This window comes from Paramisgurnus dabryanus, chromosome 3, assembly GCF_030506205.2.
Source record: "Paramisgurnus dabryanus chromosome 3, PD_genome_1.1, whole genome shotgun sequence".
Classification (NCBI taxonomy): domain Eukaryota; kingdom Metazoa; phylum Chordata; class Actinopteri; order Cypriniformes; family Cobitidae; genus Paramisgurnus; species Paramisgurnus dabryanus.
Window position 1 is genome coordinate 33,463,503 of NC_133339.1, and position 21,551 is coordinate 33,485,053.

Below are 21,551 nucleotides of genomic sequence, written 5' to 3' on the forward strand. Positions count from 1 at the left end.
ATATGTATCATTTAGGTACCTCTGAGGTACTAATATGAACTCTTTAGGTACTTTTTGGAGATATTTGTAGATAGAATTGAGGGTTTGTACCTTGCAAGATTGCCTCTGCAATGGGCCTGAAATCGTATGATCTTCATGCGAAAGGATTTGTAGCGTTTTCTCACGAAGAACATCCTTGTGTATCGCTGAAGAGTCAGTGCAGCTATATGCCTGACTCTGTCCCTCTTACTCTCCAATAGGAAGTAAACATTCTCTTTCATGAACAACTAACAAACATTAAGAGGTGTTAATCAGTGCTACATGTATATTTAAATTAACATTTAAAGGACAGTTTAACCAACAATCTAAAACTAATTTTGGGGTAAACTGTCCCATTAAGTTGATTTAAAATCATGTTCACCTTAGTGACACCAACTTGAAATGCTCCTGGCTTTATAGGGCAAAGCTTTTGCAACATGATGACACAGTTTTCACCATTGGCAGGAGGAGGCTGTTTAAGGCCCAGTAGTGATTTATATCTAAATATAACCACATAATTGAATTAACAAAGCTTCTATTGACAAACAGAAAGTGGATGGTTTTAATACAAAGATCAGCTTTAAGCTCTTACCTGAAAAGGAAAACGTCAAAGGGAAGTCTGATTGGATAGCCCTCTCTCCTGATTCGAATGGTTTCCAGAATCCCAGAATAGCATAGTTGGGCACTGACCAGCTCCGTGTCAAAAACACCAGGCTCCTGCAGGTTTATAAACACTCAGCAATTTCAGCCAAGACATTGTAAAAAGTTTAACAACAATGAACTCGATGACTGCTGCTTCTTACCTTGTTTTGGTTTGGCTTTATGCATCGCACAAAATATGGGTTGGCTCTGTTAATAAAAAACGCATTACTGTATTTTAAACACATTTGGCAGACACTTTTATCCACAGCAACTTACATATAAGGAAGTATTTAATATTTTCCCCTAGGAGTCAACTTAAAGCAACTTAATACACAATGCATTACATTTTAATCAGTAAGTTTGTTCCCTGCAACTTAAATCCATGACATTGGCATTGTTATTGATTTTATTAGAAAAGAGAGATTCTTGTATTTTCAAGATATGTTGCTCTACCTCTCCATCTTTTCAACAAGCTCCATGAGCGAAATTTGGAACTTGGCCGCCACCGTTGAGGCTTGATGTCTCCGTGTGACTGTGCTGTTCTTCCCAGCATTTGATTTCTGCTGTCCGAGGACCTCAGCATAGCTCATGAACAGATGTGCAACCATCTAAAGCCAAAGTGAAATTCAGATCCAGTTTATTATTCTTCATTTAGTTCCTGTAGTAAACGGTCATTTAAGTCTTACCTTATTTTTGCTGTTAATAAAAAGGTCAAGAACATCCTGGCGAACCTGATCATAATTTTTATCCAAAAATTTGTGAACCTGTAAAAGATAAAAATAAGTTAATGCATTCAAAAGTAATATTTTATTGAGAAATGATTTAAAGACAAGTTGTTTAAATGCACCTGATAGGAGACTTTCCCAGCATAATGCTTAATAGTAAATTCAGGAAGAGGCATTTTTGGCTTGAAATAAAGTGGATTGCTGCCATGGTGATAGTGGCATTTCTGAAGGAAGGTATGGTCTGTAGCCTAGAAGAAAGTTGATAACTTAATTAACATGTAGGCCTAAACTACCTCAATAAACATTAAGACAAAATGATACCTGTGGAAAACCGCTCTGATCATCAAGAATTCTGAGTATCCCATGAGGCTTTGCTGCAATTAGGTCAATGCAGGTCTGGTTGTCAGTAAAAGGCACCTCTTCCCACATTATTTGTTCCCTGTTATATTCATCCTGGGATATTCAAAGGAAATCATTAACACATACATTAGGCAATCCATAAATCTCAGAGGATTTGAGCGAACAGAACAGCTTACTTGCTCTTCCTTGAAAATGACCCGGTTGAAAAAGAACTGAAGATACTCATTTGCATAATTTATGCAAAGCTGTTCGAAGCTGTTGAAGGTAAGATCCTACAAAACACGACAAAATGTCATTGAATTTAAGGTGATACAGATTTTACCATGATGGATTTTGCAAACATATACACTGTATGCGCAAGCATACAAACTACAGCACTATACCTCAAATCCATAGATATCAAGGATGGAGATAGACAGCGCGTCATTCCTAGGATAAACCTGCTTATTTATTTTATCTGTTAACCAGCTGAACAAAAGGGAATACAGGATCTTGGCAACTGCGTCTCTGTTATGATTAGGAGAGCAAATTAATAGAAATTATTGATTTCCTGGTTAACATCAAAACGAAAATGCAATATGATGATGACCCAATATTTTTTTTAGATGCTCACCTGGCATCAATTGCACTCTCAACAGTCAGTGGGGTGTAAATCTTCTCCCTCATGGTTTCCTATAAGATAAGAGCATACAGAATAAGTAGTTGTTACTAAGACACCATCAGTAGGCAAGTGAAGATGATATGGCACAACATGTGCATTGTTGTTGCAACACAACACTAAACCCATTCTACTAATGAAATTAAGATGTTTTATATAAAAAACTTTTATTAAATAATTTAACATTGTGTCAGAACTATTCTCCACTTCATTCACTTCGCTTGGATATATGTGTCTCTCAGTGGGATAAAATTCTGGTATCAGTGTCTGAAAGCAAGGCCTTAATGGTTTCATCAGATAAAGCCAAGCCCAGTGGTACCACAAGATCATTGTCAAGTTGAATTGAACTGAGGGAAATTGCTTTGTTTATCGTCCTCTCCTGTTACATACTGAGGACCTGATTCCTGTAATTAGAAGAATCAACTGAATTACATTGAAGGGCTGACAGTGATGTCACACTATACCATCATGAGTAGCAGTCTAAAGCACATTTCAGCTTGGTAATGGAACTGGGAACATTGACAAGTACTAGCTGTATCCTTGGCAAACCGTGACAAAGGCTTATCTGAAACAAGATGCTGAGAAAAGGATCATATCAAAGGTTTTTGATCAAACTTCTGAAGATCTAATGTAAGAAAAGATGCTGAAACAGAATTGGAGACATTGACGTCATCCATCAGAAGAAATGGAGTAAAGGAGCGGAGGATTCATCCATTCATAACTCAGATGGAAAATATATGAAAAGGAGAATATAGGGAGTTCATTTACACCCTGGATGCTTCTTTCTTTTCTGAAGCTGTAACGGAAGTCATTGAATGTTGGAATGCAATGCTACAATTTTCAGGTTTGAATGGGAAGAGCCATCTGAAAAATCATACTTTTGGTTTGACTGAGTTAAGTAATGAAATGAAATGAATTTGACTAAAACAGTAGTTTAGCAGGATGCAAGAGTTGTTGACTCTAATTAATTGTAACCAAGCAGTTACCTATTTAAATAATGTGTTGTTGTAGTACTACAGGACCGGACTCATGGATCACCTTTCATAACTGTAGCTTGTTTCTATCATATCATTCTGCTCTCATATTAGAGTTAAAGTTGGTGTTGTTAGTGTTCTTTCATTTTTTTATATTTTCACATATGTCCTATAAGTAAGCCATTTGTAACTCAATGAACCTAAAAAGTGGATTCTTATGGCTCTGTTGTTTGTTTATTTATTCTTAAAGGTACACTCCACTTTTTTAAAAATATGCTCATTGTCCAGCTCCTAGAGTTAAACCTTAGATTTTTACCGTTTTGGAATCCATTCAGCTGATCTCCGGGTCTGGCGGTATCACTTTTAGCATAGCACAATCCATTGAATCTGATTAGACCATTAGCATTGCACTAAAAATAACCAAAGTGTTTCGATTTTTGTCCAGTTTAAAACTTGACTCTTCTGTAATTACATCGTGTACTAACACTGACAGAAAATCAAAAGTTGCAATTTTCTAACCCGATATGAACTATACTCTTATTCCGGCGTAATAATCAAGGACTTTGCTGCCGCGACATGGCTGCAGGAGGCACAATGATGTTACGCAGTGCCTGAAAATAGTCCTCTGCTATTTAAAGTAACCAAGGGGACATGCAAACTCCACCCAGAAAGTCTACCTGACCTAGCTGTGGATCGAACCAGGGACCTTCTTGCTGTGACACAACAGTGCTACCCACTAAGCCGCTCTGCTGCGTTGTTTTGAGTATTCTGACTAGCCAAAATTGACCAATGGCGTAGATTTGTGGAAGCACTTGTGGAGTCCGAAATCCATACTGTGACAGTACGTACTACAATTAGATGAAGGACCCTCATCAACCGGTAAAACAGTATGTTCTATATAGTATGAATATGGGCAGTGCGAATAAAATTCAGAGATACTATATCCACCATGTTGAAACATCACGTGACATACATCGTTATAACAACAAGGAAGCCGTTAACTTGGATGATGGCTAAACAAGCGCAATTTAAACACAAGGAACTGTTTTCCTTTATGTATATTCACAATTGAATAGAGCACAATTGCTTTCCGATATTTTTTTATATGATGACTCTTCTTTAGGGGGACTCACGGCATAATTGAATGAACACTTCAAAATCTTTCCGAAAGTAGCAGGTTATCCAGGGTACTGATTTTGGCCTACGTTATAGTATGGATTTAGGCAATCTGAATGCAGCGTATCTGATTGCTGGCCAAGTGCGGATGGTTTTGCAACTTTGTTATTTTATTACAGCTGGTGGCACAGAAATAATAATGGCACTCAAAAAATGCCGGATTGTTTCAACTCATGGTTATGACCAAAATATGGACAAACAAAGCCAATGGTTAAAATAAGCCAACACTCTAAAAATGTTGGGTTATTTTCAACCCAGCGTTGTATCAAAAAAGAAGAAACCCAGCCATTGGTTAAATTAACCCATAATGGGGAGGCTTCCCAGACACGACTTATCCCAGTCCCAGTGGAAAAACTTGCATTGACGCGTCTTAACATATATCATTACCATTGTTTTGTTTCAAGATGTACACCAGTACTGTTTTTTGTAAGGTTTGTTTGTAAAAACTACTTAAATGTCCTAATATAACCAAGGCCTAGTCCTGGATTAATCTAAACCCTGTCCGGAAACCTTCCCAAAATGTTTATGATTGACCAAACAATGGGTTAAAACAACCCAGCGTACACAACGTTGAATAACAATACAACAGTCCATATTTTAAACAACCATGGGTCAAAACAACCCTTAAAGCAACACCAAAGAGTTTTGGCTCTTTGCTCCCCCTACAGGTTAGAAGCGTAATTGTTCATTACCACTGTCATAAATACTGAGGCATAGCTGGCTCTGATTGGATTGTAGGTCTGCCGTAAAGCAAGTTTTTGTAGTATTCACTCGGACTACAGGACCACTACCCGACGTTTGGAAACTTCTTTAGTGCGGTTTTGGCCGATAGAGGGCTGCAAAGCGAATGTGAAAGTGCTGTTCACCCTGTTTAGAGTGGATGAACGACTGAAACTGTTTTGGAAGCGTTATTTTAAGGTAAAAAAAACTCTTTGGTGTTGCTTTAATTTTTTGAATGCAAATGTTTCATGTGTGTCTTTCTTCTAAATATACCCTAGTTCTACTTACAAAATGATAAAGTCTTGCTATGTAATTTTTTTCTATAACAGTGTTTTGTAGTCAAACAGTTTATTGGTTTGTGGAGATGTTGTAATTCCTCCAAAATGTCTTGTTTAGTAAAGCAGGGTAAATGCTGCAATCGACCTCTTGGTGTCACCCCTGCAAAGGGTTGAATGATATCTGCTACCCACCACGGGACTGTAACACAGGCCAAGCTGGGAGGCTGACATGACTGCAGGTTCTGCCCAGGGTCTTCCCTGACTGGGTTACACGGTTGCCATAGTAACATGGCTTGCTGCGCCACCATAATCAACATGCAATGTTATTCTATCTGAGCGATTTGGGGCTTATAAGCACCATGTGGAGAATTTAGTCAAATAGGGGAACTGAGCATTTGGCATTTCACTCATATTTCAAAACAACAACAAAAATTCTGAATCACCAATGTAACAGTATGCTGATACTTGGCATGGGGTCTTGGCATGAAGCTTGCCAGCAGTTCATTTGAGGTCTAGAGGTGAGTCACCTCTGTCATCCTTGAGTACAGACTCATGTGCAAACAGTGTTGGTTCATTTAAAACACACACAGCGACTTCAAGGGGAGTGGGTCTTGAATAAGCCACGCATAATTACATGTCTTATACAATATATGAACAATAGAATATGCAAATGCCTTATCAAGCAAGCCTTTCTTACTGTGAGTTTGAAAGTGATGGACTTTTGTAGTCCCTCTGGGGAGATCTGCAGAAGTTCAGCCACCACTCTGATCTCCTGAGCACTCACAACTGATGCCATTTCCTGAGATTCAGTCTGTCAAGACATGGACAAAAATGAATACAAGGAACGTCATTGGATAACAAAAGATAAAGAAAGCAGTGTATATGGTTCTTTGGTAAACCAAATAATGGTTCCATTTCCATTTGATTGAGTTTCCTTCTACCTCATATCTCTCAAAGAAGACATTTCCTAGGTGGAGGATGGAAGACAGGACCCTGAAGATACTGTTCTGGTCTTCGGCACTGAAGTGAAGTATTTCCATGGCGCTGAGGAGCCTGCGGAAGTCCTCTCCATCATTTTTGCCAACAATCCCACAGTCTCCACCCTTACCAAAGCATACACGAGTAAGATAAATAGACTTTACTACAACCGTCTAGTCAGCTTTTAAAGCACAGCCTCACCTGGTTGAGGTAATAATACGTCTCTGCCTCTTGAAGGTAAAACGACTGTTTCTGTTTTAAAGGAAGACCTGCCAGCATCTCATAAAAAATGTGATAGTTTCTTTCATCTTTGGCCTGAGACAAAAAAAACAAGTAAATGAGAACAATTCAGATCTATAGAGATCTATTTATAGACGGTTTCATTGGACGCACGTGGTTGTGGCTAGAAGAGATACAGCAACTGCCAAAATCTCGTCTGATGAGCGTTGTTTATCCTAAACATCCTATTACTCTGTATTTAGGCCGTAGATGTATCCCAACTAGCGAGAACCGCTGTTTTAACCCTAGTCCTACCCCAAACCTAACCCCAACATCTCGCCAGATTTCTGCGTTTGTTGTATCCCTTCTAGCCAAAACACTTTTAGCCAAAACCGCCTGGCCTGACGTTAACTTTCGGTCTTTGCTTGTTTATCGTCTGCTTGGCGATTTAAACTGACCTCTGGAACAAATACCTTGTGGGAAACAAAAATGTTTTGGTTTCCAAAAGACGAGGGAAGACAGCCAGGCAAGAATTTAAAGATCTGTAACACTGTATACCCTGCTAAAAACAGCATAGGCTACCAGCAAGACAAGCATATGTTGTGTTTTGTTGCTGGTTTGCTGGTAACCACCAGCATAGACCAGCATAATTCCCATGCTGGTTTGGTTCTGGTTTAGCTGGTGGTCAACATGCTGGTCTATGCTGTTTTTTCAGCATGGTACATTTGTTTTACACAGTAACGTTTGCTCAGTGTAATGGTTGATACACTTTAGCTATGATTTTAAAGACTTTTTTAAGATGTCAAATAAATCTTTGCTGTCCCCAGAGCACATATGTGAAGTTTTAGCTCAAAATACCATATAAATAATTTATAGCATGTTAAAATTGACGCTTTGTAGGTGTGTGCAAGAATGTGCCGTTTTGGGTGTGTCCCTTAAAATGCAAATGAGCGGATGAAGTGCAAACACTAATTGTTGCAATTGAAACTTAATTGTGCTATGAATTATTTTCTCTCTCTCTCTCACTTTCTCTGCACTAAATGGCAGTGCTGTGATTGGATAGTGCAAATTAAGGGGCAGTATTTTTATAATAAGAGCTCCTTATGACATCATAAGGAGAGACAAAATTCAATGACCTATTTTTTCATGTGGTTGTAGAGAATGGTTTACCAAAACTAAGTTACCGGGTTGTTCTTTTTCACATTTTGTAGGTTGATAGAAGCACTGGGGACCCATTCATAGCCCTTAAACATGGAAAAGAGATTTTCATGCCATGGCCCCTTTAACGTAGGTATAATTGACTGGTTATTTATTTAGCTTGTTATTAATAGTAATATACTAACGAGGGACTTGTTATTGATTCTTTGCCGAAGTCTGGGCCAGAAAAGCTATTTGTTTATGTAGTTGCCGCTGAAACCATCTATTAAAAAACATTATTAGGATTGTAAAGAATACCTGAAACACAATCCTAGACTTTTCAAGTAGATACTGTGAGGTTATGGCACCACTGATTACCCCTCTGTTTGGAGCAGGAAAATCAGACATCCATTAATATGTAATATGCAACTTAACCCATGTACCAACATAAAGTCATTTTAAACAGCATCATGTTATTCTTGAACCTTTTATCCTCTTTCAATTGTAAAGGAACTCTAAAGAAGTGCTTCCTCTCGCTGGGCGATATGGACTTACTCTTCCATGAAAATTTCCATGTATTTTCCAAATCGACTTGAGTTATCATTCCGTACAGTTTTGGCATTTCCAAATGACTCTAAAAGTGGAGTTGCTTCTAAAATCTGTAAATTAAGCCAATAAGAATAAAGATATTGATTTGTACATTACAAATTTAAAATAAAAATATGCATGCACCTGGACAGTCTAACTAAGAAACTACACGTTTACACACACAAATCGCAACAGATACATGCAAAATTAAAGCATATTAAAGGGATAGTTCACCCAAAAATGAAAATCTGTCATAATAGTTTCATTCTCATGTTGTTCTAAAGCTGTATGAATTTTTTTTCTGATGAACACAAAATAAGATATTTTGATAAATTATGGTACGCACAGAGCGGATTGTAACCATTGACTTCCATAGTAAGAAAATCACATACGCTTGAATTTAAAGGTCACGTTCTTCCTGATACCGTTTTTTAAACCCTAGTTAGTGTGTAATGTTGCTATAATAGCATAAATAATACCTGTAAAATGATAAAGCTCAAAGTTCACTGCCAGGCGATATATTTTCTTCAATAGAATTCCTCTTTAAAAGCCTACAACGAACGGCCGGTTTGGACTACAACCCTCTATTTCCTGCTTTAATGACGTCAGTAAAACTGTTCGTTGACTAAACTCCGCCCACAGGAATACGTCAGTCACCAGCTTTGGCTCAAAAGGCTCTGCTAAGCTAAGCTGCTATCGAATCACAGCACACTAAACAAACTACACAATCAGGACTTGATAAGTATTTCTGAAGGAGGGACTTCACATAACAAGGAAGACATCAGCGTGTTTTGAGGACAGTGAAAACAGCGCTATACAGATAAGTAAATTGTGTGAAAAATACCGTGCTTTTTTACACGTAAAACATGAACACATGTTATATTGCCCACTTTAAACACAATCAAAGCTTCAAAATCACAGACAGAACGGGAGCTTTAAAGGTTACAATCAGCTGTGTGCCTACCATATTTTATTGAAATATCTTCTTCAGAAAAAAGAAATTATATGGATTAGAACAACATGAAAATGAGTAAATAATGGCAGAATTTTTATTTTTGGGTGAACTATCCCGTCAAGAGCAAAACACATACAGCAGATGTATCACAAACCACTGTAAAATACCTCAATCTGTATCCAAGCATATAAAAGCAAAAAAAAGGGGGAAATCAGAGTTATAAAATGTGCATAAACAGTTCAAAATAAAAAGGCGTGTCTGTCAGGGTTTTCATGAGCTGAACTCGTACCTGCTGTGTGACATTCTGCTTGTGATGTATTGCAGTTAAGTAGCGAAGAATCAACTTTGTGGTTTCTGTTTTACCAGAGCCACTCTCCCCACTGAAAGACAATAAACACACATTTCGACCACATAGTGATTGTAATCCCTTCAATTACCTTCTTAACTCCTTACTTGCACCCTTAATGGGCAGTGAATGTGACTTGGCATGCGAAGAAGCGATTCCTTGTCATTTGCTTTGCACTTACGTAATGAGTTAGGTGTCTGATCATCAGACAGAAGTGAAACTGAATGCTTAAGTGTGCCTGCATTTCACAGAGACGTGATCTGCTGGTGCAATCATAGCCTAGCCATCAGTAGTCTTTCCTTACAGGTATCTTCGTCAGAGATAGGTTTAAAGTTTTCCAGACGATCAGCTGTGTAATGTAGAACTGACACTGATGGTTCTATTAGCTTTAAAGAGTAACTGAGGTGAATTTGATGTTCAAATTCTGTCATTTACTTTCATGTGTCATCATTAATATACCCTAAACAGTGCTCAATAAATGTATATGTGATGCCATCTGTGGACTTTAGATTATAATTACAAACTGCCAGATACCTTCAGTCGAATGACTTACAGTGCATTACAAGCTACTGTATACATTTGATCTCCACATAATATCATTTTTTTATCTTACCTTATAATAATGCACTGATTTTCTTTGGCATCCATCATTTTAGTGTAGGAAGCATTTGCGATAGCAAATAGATGCCTGCAAATAAAAGGTAACATTTAAGTGTTTAATACAAACACAAATTGTTGCAAATTGTTTAAATGAATTAATAAATGAATGAATGAAAGCTCACGGTGGATTTTCTCCAAGTGCATGCCCTTTGTGTTGCAGAACCATGTCTGTTCCATAGATGTTAAACATCTTGTAGGGGTTTACAGACACCAGGATACTTCCAATGTAGGTCTTGAAAGAAATAAATTTTGCATTTCATAATTTGTTCTTGAAATATGTTTTTTTTTAATTCACATACATTTTCTTGTAAAGTCACAAGAAAAGCAGTGTATTGAAACATTTAAAGAATAAAAACAAAAACATTTAGAGTTCATGCTTTAGAAGAATTCCTCTTTATTTAGAAATAAATGAATAAATAAATATAAATAGGCTATAATGTACTTACGTATATCAAATTGCGTTCAAACCTTTTCTTCAAATTTAATAACACAGCACCTTCATGCAGTTCTCTAGAGAGAGAAAGTTATAATTTTTTTCTTCAAACGTAACATACATTTTTTATGAAATATGTAGGAAACTGGATATTTTACATGCCATTATTCAGTATTAATGAAATGGTCTTTATCAAAACGCTGTTATTTAGCATTTACATATTTAAATGATTCATACTCAAGCTGTGTCATGTCCTCAAACCCATCCTCCTCTGCACTTTCTCGGTACAACATTGTGGGCAGACTTCGAATTGAGTACATCTAAAAACATAGTTTAGTACAAGACAAAAAAAATGTTATCAGTAAATTTTCTCAAAAAACTGTTTATCAACATGATGAGGCCACTTTTGGCACTGTACACTCAGAAAAAAGGTACAAGAAGATACAAAAAGTATACGTTTGTACCTGAAAGGTGCATATTATTGGTATCTCAAAGATACACATTGGTACCTCAGAAATACATACTGGTTCATCAAAGGTACATATACATACCAAAATGGTATACATTAGGACCTTTTAAAAAGGTACCATCCCAGTGACAACTATTGTACCCTTTTTCTAAGAATGTATTTCATTCAAATTCATGATACCTGTATACTGTTGTAATATATAGCTGGTGCCTGAGATGCATTTTGATGCACAGTATGTTCCTGTTTTAAGTTTGACCTTTGCTATGGTACATAATCCATCATTCATGCAAACAGCATTGTAATATTGGCACTGAAATTGCAGTCATCTAACTTGTGCAGTGTTTTCTCTTTAAAACAATTATTTCCCATATGAATACGCTTCTTGTGTATGACAATTCCACTCATTGAAACTTAGGAAGAAAAATAAACATATCAATTTTGACACATTTTGTTTTTACACACTATACAGTATACCAGATAGTAGATAATTTACCTTGTCATACCAGTTTCCTTGAGGTTCACCTTCCCTATCTGGTAGCCATGCAGGTTCTGTGCTACCTGTCTCCTGGTCAGGAAACACTGGGATGACAAAATTCTCCAGTTCTTCATCCCTATACATGGACCATTTTGTCAGGTTCTGAACAGTATGATGAGGGAGGACTCTTTCTGAAGTCCAGACATCATCTGGCTCATGATAATCTATTATTTGATTTTGAGCCCAGTGTTCACCGGATTGACCCTGAATTTGTGGGGTCACCACTGCATACCTTGGGTCCTCTGGAGAAAGTCCCAGTGTTGACGGCAGCTTGTAGGAGGCTTTGCGTAAGTTAGCGTTCATCAAGGCGCTTCCTAGAAAGGGTGATGTGGCTGTTTCACTTTGATCTGGTTTACCTCTTGTCATGATTGATCCATCAGGCAGTCTGTAAGAAGCCTTACGAAGGTTTTGATTTTGAAGGGCATTAGACAACATTGAAGGGGGAGTTTGCTCTTTTTTTGGATTTTTAAACAGGCCAGAGGTATTCGGTAAGCGATAGTTGGCCTTACCAACATTTTGTAATGCACTTGACAAGTGAGATGAGATTGTTTTCTCAGGTTCCTGTTTAGTCAAAACTGTTCCATCAGGAAGTTTGTAGGAAGCCTTACGGAGACTGGGATTCTGAAGAGCACTTGAAAGAAGTGACGACGATGGCTGTTCTGGTTGCTGGTTTCGGGAAAAGAGAGATCCATCAGGCAGTTTATATGAAGCGTTACGTAGGTTGATATTCTGTAGAGCACTTCCTAAGTACAGTGAGGACTTTGCTGTGTCAGCTGCTTGCTCAGTACTTCTGGGTTTTAGTGTCCCATCTGGAAGCCTGTAACCTGCTTTTCGAAGGTTTTGATTTTGAAGAGCATTGGACAACAGTGAAGGAGATGGCGCTGATTGTGTTGGCTCATTTCTTGATATAATGGTACCATCTGGGAGCCTGTAGGTAGCTTTTCGAATATTTGGATTTTGCAGTGCATTTGACAGAACAGATGTTGTGGTCTCCTGTTTTTGTCCTCCTAAATTCTTTGATATTATTGATCCATCAGGTAGTCGAAAAGAAGCACCTTGAAGGCTTGGATTCTTTAATGCATTTGACAGAGGGGAGGAATGTTCTCGTGCCTGCTGGAAAGGTGTTGGGCTCTTTTGCAATGGAGAGGTGTATGATGCATTCCTTAAGTTAGGATTCTTAAGTGCACTTGATAACAGTGATGTTTGTTGATCAGGCTGTGACATCACCGGAGCATATATATTCCTTTGGAGAGGTGAGATATATGAGGCACCACGTAACTGAGGATTTTGTAGAGCATTGCTTAACACGGAAGAAGAATGTAAAATGTTCTGTGGTCCCTGCTGAGCAGCTGGTGTTGCAGAATATGGGGATGTGTTTCTTTGCAGTGGGGAAGTAAAAGAGGCATTACGTAGGTAAGGGTTTTGCAAAGCATTAGAAAGTGGAGAAGAGCTCTGATTTATTACCTGAACTTCTTGAGGTGACATTACAGGACTGGGAGAAGCAGACCTTTGGAGAGGTGAGCTGTAAGTTGCATTACGGATCAGTGGATTTTGTAATGCATTTGTTAAGGCTGGAGAAGAGTATAGAGAAACACTTCGGTTGACCTGAGACACTGGAGATTTAAACATAGGAAGAGGTGAGCTGAAGGAAGCACCAGCAATATGTGGGTTATGTAAAGCATTTGTTAGTAAAGGGGATGGCCTCTGTTCAACCGTCTGGGCAAATTGGGCTATTTCTTGAGGCTGAGGAGTACCAAGTGGAAATTGTGATCTGAGTGAAGCACGATTAATTATTTGATTATGCAGAGCATTTCTCTGAATCGTGGAAGAGAGGTTTGGTGATGCAGAGCGTACAGATATCGGTGAACCAGCTCTCATTGAAAGTTGAGGTGATGGACTTGGAGTTGGTACATGTCTTATCGACAGTTGTGGGGAAGGTACTCCTGGTTGAGGAACCTGATGAGGAAAAGGTGGCTGAGCATTCATTACAAGAGGAGGATTTTGGCTTCTTATTGATTGCCTGAGAGGAACAGGACTTATTGGTACTCTGACAACTGGACGCCCTCTCCCAACAGGTCTATGAAAACCTCTCTGTGGATTTGGTGTTCCGGGTGGAAAAAATCTCTTTGAGTCTTGAAAACCTGTTGGTCTGGAACTTTGTCTTGCCAACATGATTGGTGAAGATCTAGCACTCTGATTCAATGCTCCTGAGCCCATGGATGCATTGTGGACAGAAGATCTAAACGGAGCCACATTTTGCATTTGAGGGGTACCACGATGACCTTTTTTTTGAAAAATTGGATTAACAGGTGATGGCTTTACTGTTCCCATTGGCACTTTGTTGCCTCCAAATCCTCTGAATCTACGTGTGGAGGAACGAGTTGGTAGATGTTGTCTGCCATGTGGAATTCTACTGGAATATACTGATGCTGATGGGGACAGAGAACGATGGGACCTAGAAGCAAAGGGGGATATTGGTCTTGGAGATGTAGGTCTTTGGATGGGAGATGTGGCTCTGCGGGGTGAATATGAAGATCTCTCCTCTGGAAATTGTTGGCCTGTAGGGGACAGTGGTGGGCTTCTTCTCCTAAGAGATGGTTGTGGTGAAAGAGAATTTTTTCTTATAGATCTTGATGATATGAAAGATTCCTGATTGCCTCTACCGATTGGCCTGAAACGAGATTTTATTGGAGGGGCAGGGCTAGCTTGAGCATTTTGCCTTATAGATGGTCTAGGAGAAGACGAAGGACTTCTTCTCATTGAGCCTCGTGGAGATATCGGAAGATCATCTCTTCCATTAACAAGAGAGGACTGTGTTCTAGAACCAAAAGGCTTTCTTTGAGGTGTTGGTGATTTTCTCCTTATAGAGCCCAAGGGTGATGGTGCTCGCCTGGAGAGTTGTGGAGAAGAGGGTGGGCTAAATTGTTTTCTTTGGATGGGAGAAAACTGTGCATTATTATTGTATGACGGTGGGCCAAACCTTCTAGATTGCCTTGGCGAGAACCTTGGACTCATTTCCTCATACACATCATATCTTTGCCGAAGTATAGGGCTGCTTCGACCAGGTGAAAAATTGCTTTGTCTTAAGGAAAGCTGTGGTGAGGGTAGATGATTTAATTGTCTCAGAGGTGTTGTCTGGATATTTTCTTGTGAAAAATCTAATCTTTGAAACGTAGGGTCTGCATACACGTAATGCGGAGTTACTGGTTCACCTAAAGTGGGATCAAATCTCCTTGAAGACAGAATAGGGGATGCTGGTGTTGAAAGTGGTATGGGTCCCAAAGGTCCAAAAGAATGTCTGCTTGGAGCAGGTGACACTGACATTGGAGATGGAAAAGGTCTTGCTTGAAGAACAGGAGAGGATGCCATATGGACTGATCGGGTCAAGATTGGACTACTAGGTGGTATAATAGATGCTTGTGTCGGGGTTTGCTGAATAAACATGTGTGTGGGAGGTAATGACATTTGTACAGCTTCATGTTGCTGTGGAGTGTATAAAGGAAACCCCACAGGTGAGGGCTGGTATTCAGGCTGGTCTGAAAACATCTCAAGATCATTCCTGGGTAACTGAGACACTGGATTTGTAATTTCAAGTCTTTCTTTTCCAAACATTTTTACTTGTGGCCTTGGAAACCTAAATGAATCTTCAGTCATTATACCTTCTGTTTGCATGTGTACATATTCATTACCATACATTTCTCCAGGGGTTACCATACTTGGTTCTGTTGGTTCCATGACATCCTCCACTGTGTACATAAATGGCGGGTTAGCAACCAACTGAGGCTCCAGGTAAACTGCAGTTGTATCTCCACTGTAACCATACGGATTTTGATAGTATACATTTGGATATCCTGAATATACCATGTAGGCATCTGTACCACCATCATAGTGGCTATAACAATTTTGCTGATCACCATAATACTGTGGATAATATCCATAGTCATAGTATTCTGCATCATTCCCAGCATAGCCAAAATCATCTTCCATAGCAAAACCCATTTCATCATAATATTCCATACCATTGACAGGATATCCATATTCATCCACTCTCTGGTGCCTGTAATCATAGTCCATGACATCATCATAGTACCCATATGGTTGCCTTTCCTCATACTCATCATAATAGTCCTCATCATAATAACCATATTCATCTTCATACATGGGATCATGATATCCATTTTCCTCATCATAGAAGCCGTATTCATCTTCAGGATAATCATAATACTCCTGGTCTTCTTCAAAGTAGTCATACTGATGTGGTCCTCTGAAATGTCCTTGGCTATAGCTGTCATAATTTCTGCTCCTATAACGCCCGCTGGGGTTATTTCTGCTATAACTGTTTTGATCATAATCATCTTCCTCATAACTTAACTCACCCTCATCCAATTCATATCCTCCATTCTCATAGCCATGATATCGGTTTATGCTTGACCTGTCATAACGCACAGAGCGGCCTAACTTTCTAGATGTTTTGGATATAAACTTATTAGTTAGCCAGTTAGCTGCCCCTGATATTTTTCCTAAAGCCAATCCTTTACTTCTGAATCGTGCAGCTCCGGTTTTCTTTTTACCAAAGAAGCCTTTAAATTTGCCTCCAAGCCCTGACGTTGCAGCTGCATTTTTGCTTGCCTTTCCACCAATGTTGAGCAATAAAAGAGGTTTAGCACCCTCCTCTTTTTTACCTTTTTCTTCTTCTGCTTTTGACTTTCCAAAGCCTGAAAACAACTTTGATGTACTTTGTAACATATTTGTTGTCATACCTTTTTTTTTCTTGCTCCCAGATAATCGCATGAAGAGCCTAGATGTGCTTTTTAACCCTCTTTTTGATTGTTTTGGGGCAGGCTTTTGGACATTCTTCTGCAGAGAAAAGCCCATCATGACCGAAGAGGCACCTTTCAGATTTATGTCCTTCATTTTGCCCAACTGAATCTGTGGCTTCTTTTCCTCAGGTTTGAATCCTGAAACAACTTTGGATGCAGCCTTAATATTGGCACGCTTACCAGTTTTGGGATCAGCGGCAGGTTTACTTGTGGCTTTTATTGCCATGGCTTTTGAAGCTCCCTTAAGGGCAGCTTTTCCTTTCCCTTTTCCTCGTTTTCCCCCATCATCCTCACTCTGTTCATCCTCTTCATCCACAGCCTCGCTGTCTTCAGCCACGCTCTTCTCTGCCTCGGAGGCATCCTCGGATTCACTAGGGACAGGTTGTTTGCCTTTTCCCTTTCCTTTCTTCTGCTCTTCTTTTCCTTTGCCTTTAGCAGGCGGCTCTTTACCTCCTTTTCCTGCTTTCTTTTCATCTTTTCCACCCTTTGTTTCTTCTTTTGTCTCTGCCGCCTTTCCTTTGTCACCTTTCTTAGGTGCAGCTTTGTCTCCTTTCTTTGGTGGCATTTCTTTCTGCTGCAAAATTCATGCTAATGCATGTCACTGTATCAGATGTGCATAGTCAGTTTGATAGTCAACTCAAAAAGCACTACAAGCAATCCGTGTAGATGTCAGGATCGACATAGCATCTGCATTTGGATAACATCCAAATATACAGTAAGTAGATCTCTTCCTCTATCAAAATTAAACAAATGTATTATATGATATTTAATTTATTCTAAGAAGACATCCACATTTCCAATGCAACAAGACAAAAGGCCAAAATGCTGATAGTTCCTTTTGTGTAGAACTCTACCTTACAAGTATAATTCCTCACAATAAGAAAATGTCCAACAGGTGCTTGTCCTTGGCTGTAGTGCTAATTTTGGCAAGAGATTTCCCTCAGGATATTTGTTCACTATTGCAGGCATCCAAGAATGTCAGCATGTCAGTTTGGAAAAAGTCCCCAAGTTTGATTATTTTTGTCCTGTAAAAATTGAGTTTTGCAGGTAGTGTCCTTTAAGAGCTCCAGATGCAAGTGTCTGAAAGTATGTATGGGCTTCCCGTGATAGTTGCAAAGGGCACCTTAAATGTATCAACTACACTGACTTAGGGTAACAGTATCTCTTTGGCTCATTCCTGTATAAATAATGCATGTTGGCTGAGCTGTTACTAAACTGTGTCTGAGAGCATTTCCAAATATGACCAAAATATGGCACTGATCCTGCATGAAGAGGAATCTTACCATCATAACTTCTGAGGTGGCTTAAATGCTTGATATTATTATAAGAGAACCAAAAACTGATATTGATAAACCAACAAAATTGCCAGATATCACGGGCAATTATGTTTTGATTCAATAAAAAGCTGTTACCCACGAAAAGATGAGAAACTGCTTGTATATGTCAAGACAAGAATAAATTATTTAGTTTTTTGTTCATGTTGTTGCTTTGTTACATTGTGTGCTTTAGGGATTTGGGAGTTTTAAAAATAATTATTTACCAGACTTATGTGTACATAGAGTATTATTATGGTACCTTTCTGGTATATGTCAACTCTTAAAAAATCCAATAGTTATCCCTGACATACCTGTACATGTATATAATGTGTGTACACACACACATACACAAATAAACAGTATATAGTAGACTTAGTGGTCATTGTTGTCCACTATAAATTTCAAGAGTTCATGACACTAATGGGTATTAATTCTTAATGGCTGGTCTGTATTCAGTTCACTAAGAAATAATAAAATATTAATCGGAAAAGCTCTAAATATAGACTGACCTCTGTGATTGTTAACCCTTAGATATTTACCCTCACTTCCACAAACGTACAATAAATATTGTTCAGTTAGGTGAAAATTGCATAAAACATCCTCTCAGTGTCAAATATTTGGGTAAGTAGGTATAATACAATGTATGGCATAGATTTTCCTCTGGAGTTTATCATTATCAAGCAATCATGTTTGTCACAAGATCTTAGGGATGATGGCTTTTGTGAATAGCGTCCATTTTCTTTTATACTTACCTGAACACTTTAACTAAATACGTTGCTATTATATGGGTAAATCAAGCAAAGACTCTTAAGCTCTAGACACATTTAGTCACCTGACCAGACGTAATGTATACCCCAAACCTTAATCGAGCCTCTTTAAATCTAAGCCTAGCTATTTACCTACACCAAGTGCCATATAGGGTTACAATGAAGAGTGGCTTGAGGAAGAACTGGATTAAATTTCAATACTCTTGAAATGGTACACAGTGAGTTATGTAATTATGCATTTCAACAAATCTATAAATGTTTTCCACAAAAATATTAACCATACATTATTAAATTTTTCATTTTTACATTTAATATTAAAGTTCAAGTTGTGTAAGCTAAATAAAATAAAAAGTCACTCTTTTGTTGCCTTACTTTTTTAAGTCCCTTTGGATGAAAGAGTGCTAAATGCAAATGTAAAGTTATACCAACCCAGTTTACATCAATTTGCTATGTTTTCATGCTCACCTCAAGCAACTATTGTTGCTGATCCCATTTTTTAAATCCTGGTTAGTGTGTAATGTTGCTATAATAGCATAAATAATACCTGTAAAATGATAAAGCTCAAAGTTCACTGCCAGTCGATACTTTTCTTTAACAGAAGTTCCCTTTCAAAGCCAACAGCAAACGAACGGTTTGGACTACAGCCCTCTACTTCCTGCTTTAATGACGTCAGTAGAACAGTTTTTGACTAAACTCCACCCACAGGAATACGTCAGTCGCCAGCTAAGCTAATGGCAAGCTAAGCTTATCGAATCACAACACACTAAACAAACTACACAATCAGAACTCATTATGTATTTCTGAAGGAGTAATGATGGGAAATCCTCAACAGGGCATACAAATATGTGAATTTGTCTTTAAAATCTAGGCTAAAGCTTCATAATCTATTCTTGAGATTAGCATTAAAGTTTGATTTAAATCATTGACATGACCTAGTCAGTATTAAAGATATCAAGGTTATATTTTCACAGAATTATCTTTACATTATGTAAAATAATTTATGTAGAATCAGTAAATCACAAAAAATAACTTTAGTTTTCACAGGCAGGGTTACATTTCTATTTATTAATATATCTATCTATATACATATAAAAGGTTTATAAATAATTTTTTTAGGGATAGTAAAAAATACATAAAAAGATTTACTCATCTTGATCCAAACCAATATGACTTTCCTGTTTTTGTGGAACACAAATAATTTGTTTCATAATATGACAGCATCTATCCCCCCATTCATTGTAAGGATAAGGAAACAGCATCATTATTCCTCAAAATTTCTTATCATGTGCTCCATGCACAAATTATGTAATACAGGTTGAGGACACCAGTGAGTACATTGTAACAGTGTTTTTTTTTTTTTTTTTCAATTTAAATTGATAACTCCTTTAGGTATTGTTGTGAGCATGCCAATGGTTTCAATGCTTACCTTAAAATGGCTTGAAAAAAGTCCTTGCATGCAAACCCTCTAAAACATCATCTATATCATGAAGCAGAACACATCAGCTGTCCATATGATGTCCTGTAAAATACATATTTACTTCCAACTATTTAGGATTCACTAAAACATCAGTGTGGTCTAGTAAAGGATGTTGGACTAATACACTTTGTATGTTATGAGAGCTGGCATTTTAAGTGAATTGTTTAAAAAGCTCAGCATACAACATTAATCTTCTGAAACTGCTGAGATTTGAAACAAAAGGTGAATTGACTTTTAGCCCATTCATGATTTTTCTTTTTATTTTAACAATGTGCATTACAGGATACAAAACATCATCATAGCACTTAGCTAACAGTAAAACATGATGTGTATTATTCAGAAAACCACAAGCCTGACTCAGGTTTCTAAATAAACTGCATCAATGTTTAAAAGTCCATGCTCATGCAATTACACACAACATTTATGGTAACCCTGTTACAGGTAAATTGACTATTAAAACTGTCAATGTGTGGATGAGACACAAGAAGACATGAACTCTTCGATTATTCTGCTGTTGCATGATTTGTCATTATAAAAAATGTGTGTTGTTTTAATCCATAGTTGAGTAAAATATACACAAACAAACCCTGTTGGGTTTAAACTAACCTATGCTAGGATGTTAAACCCATGTTTGGGTCAAATATAGACATTGTCAGAGTTTCCCAACCAGGGGGGCGGGGCCCACAGGGGGGCCTTAGCAGATTTCCAACTGAACCTCAAGATTAATTAAAATTATTAAAAATTGGACAAAACAAGTATTAAAATAAGCTAAAATAAGCATTTTTTATTTGGAAAAAAATGAGTGAGCGGGGGCCTTCAAATATTGTTGTGGGCACCTAGGGGGCCTTGAAGTGAAAAAGGTTGGGAACCACTGATCTAGGTTTCCTCAAGGTGAAACATTGATTGTTCCCAAGACCCAGGGATATTTGTTTTTCAAACCTCTTGGTTTGAAAGGTGAAAGTACTTCATAGACATCTGATTCTAAAGTTTGCTTCATTAAAAACATCTTCATTAACACTCAGACATTCTTGAACATTTATGACAGAGATAAACAACTACATGCTATATTGGTAATAGCTGTATTGTGCTTCTCTGTAAAGCACTTTTCGATTTAACTGGAGCTGTAAAGAAAGAGTCTTTTGTGCTTTTATTAATATTCTGTCTATCTATGATTTCTGCCAATAATTGCTGAATGCATTACTGGTTAGTCAGCAAGGGGGCAGCAAAGCTCTTTAAATAAGTGCTGTGTTATACAGTATGAACTGTAAAGTGTGTGACAGTTGTTGCAATTTGTGTAAAT

At 38.0% G+C, this 21,551-nt stretch overlaps 1 protein-coding gene across 1 annotated transcript in view; it reads right to left on the minus strand.

The window, feature by feature from the left end:
• Nucleotides 1-14,273, minus strand: part of myo15aa (myosin XVAa) — a 39,400-nt gene extending 25,127 nt beyond the window's left edge. The window contains exons 1-23 of the mRNA XM_065276759.2: nt 14,194-14,273; nt 11,830-14,110; nt 11,105-11,187; nt 10,881-10,944; nt 10,557-10,666; nt 10,388-10,462; nt 9,718-9,808; nt 8,441-8,544; nt 8,204-8,267; nt 6,731-6,844; nt 6,493-6,654; nt 6,249-6,362; nt 2,359-2,417; nt 2,129-2,252; nt 1,922-2,017; nt 1,707-1,838; nt 1,508-1,633; nt 1,347-1,424; nt 1,114-1,268; nt 822-867; nt 611-735; nt 401-518; nt 91-266 (exon numbers count right to left, since the gene is read on the minus strand). Coding sequence (XP_065132831.2) covers nt 91-266; nt 401-518; nt 611-735; nt 822-867; nt 1,114-1,268; nt 1,347-1,424; nt 1,508-1,633; nt 1,707-1,838; nt 1,922-2,017; nt 2,129-2,252; nt 2,359-2,417; nt 6,249-6,362; nt 6,493-6,654; nt 6,731-6,844; nt 8,204-8,267; nt 8,441-8,544; nt 9,718-9,808; nt 10,388-10,462; nt 10,557-10,666; nt 10,881-10,944; nt 11,105-11,187; nt 11,830-14,110; nt 14,194-14,273 — 4,577 coding nt within the window. The remainder of the gene's footprint in view (nt 1-90; nt 267-400; nt 519-610; nt 736-821; nt 868-1,113; nt 1,269-1,346; nt 1,425-1,507; nt 1,634-1,706; nt 1,839-1,921; nt 2,018-2,128; nt 2,253-2,358; nt 2,418-6,248; nt 6,363-6,492; nt 6,655-6,730; nt 6,845-8,203; nt 8,268-8,440; nt 8,545-9,717; nt 9,809-10,387; nt 10,463-10,556; nt 10,667-10,880; nt 10,945-11,104; nt 11,188-11,829; nt 14,111-14,193) is intronic.
• Between the last annotated feature and the right edge of the window lie 7,278 nt (nt 14,274-21,551).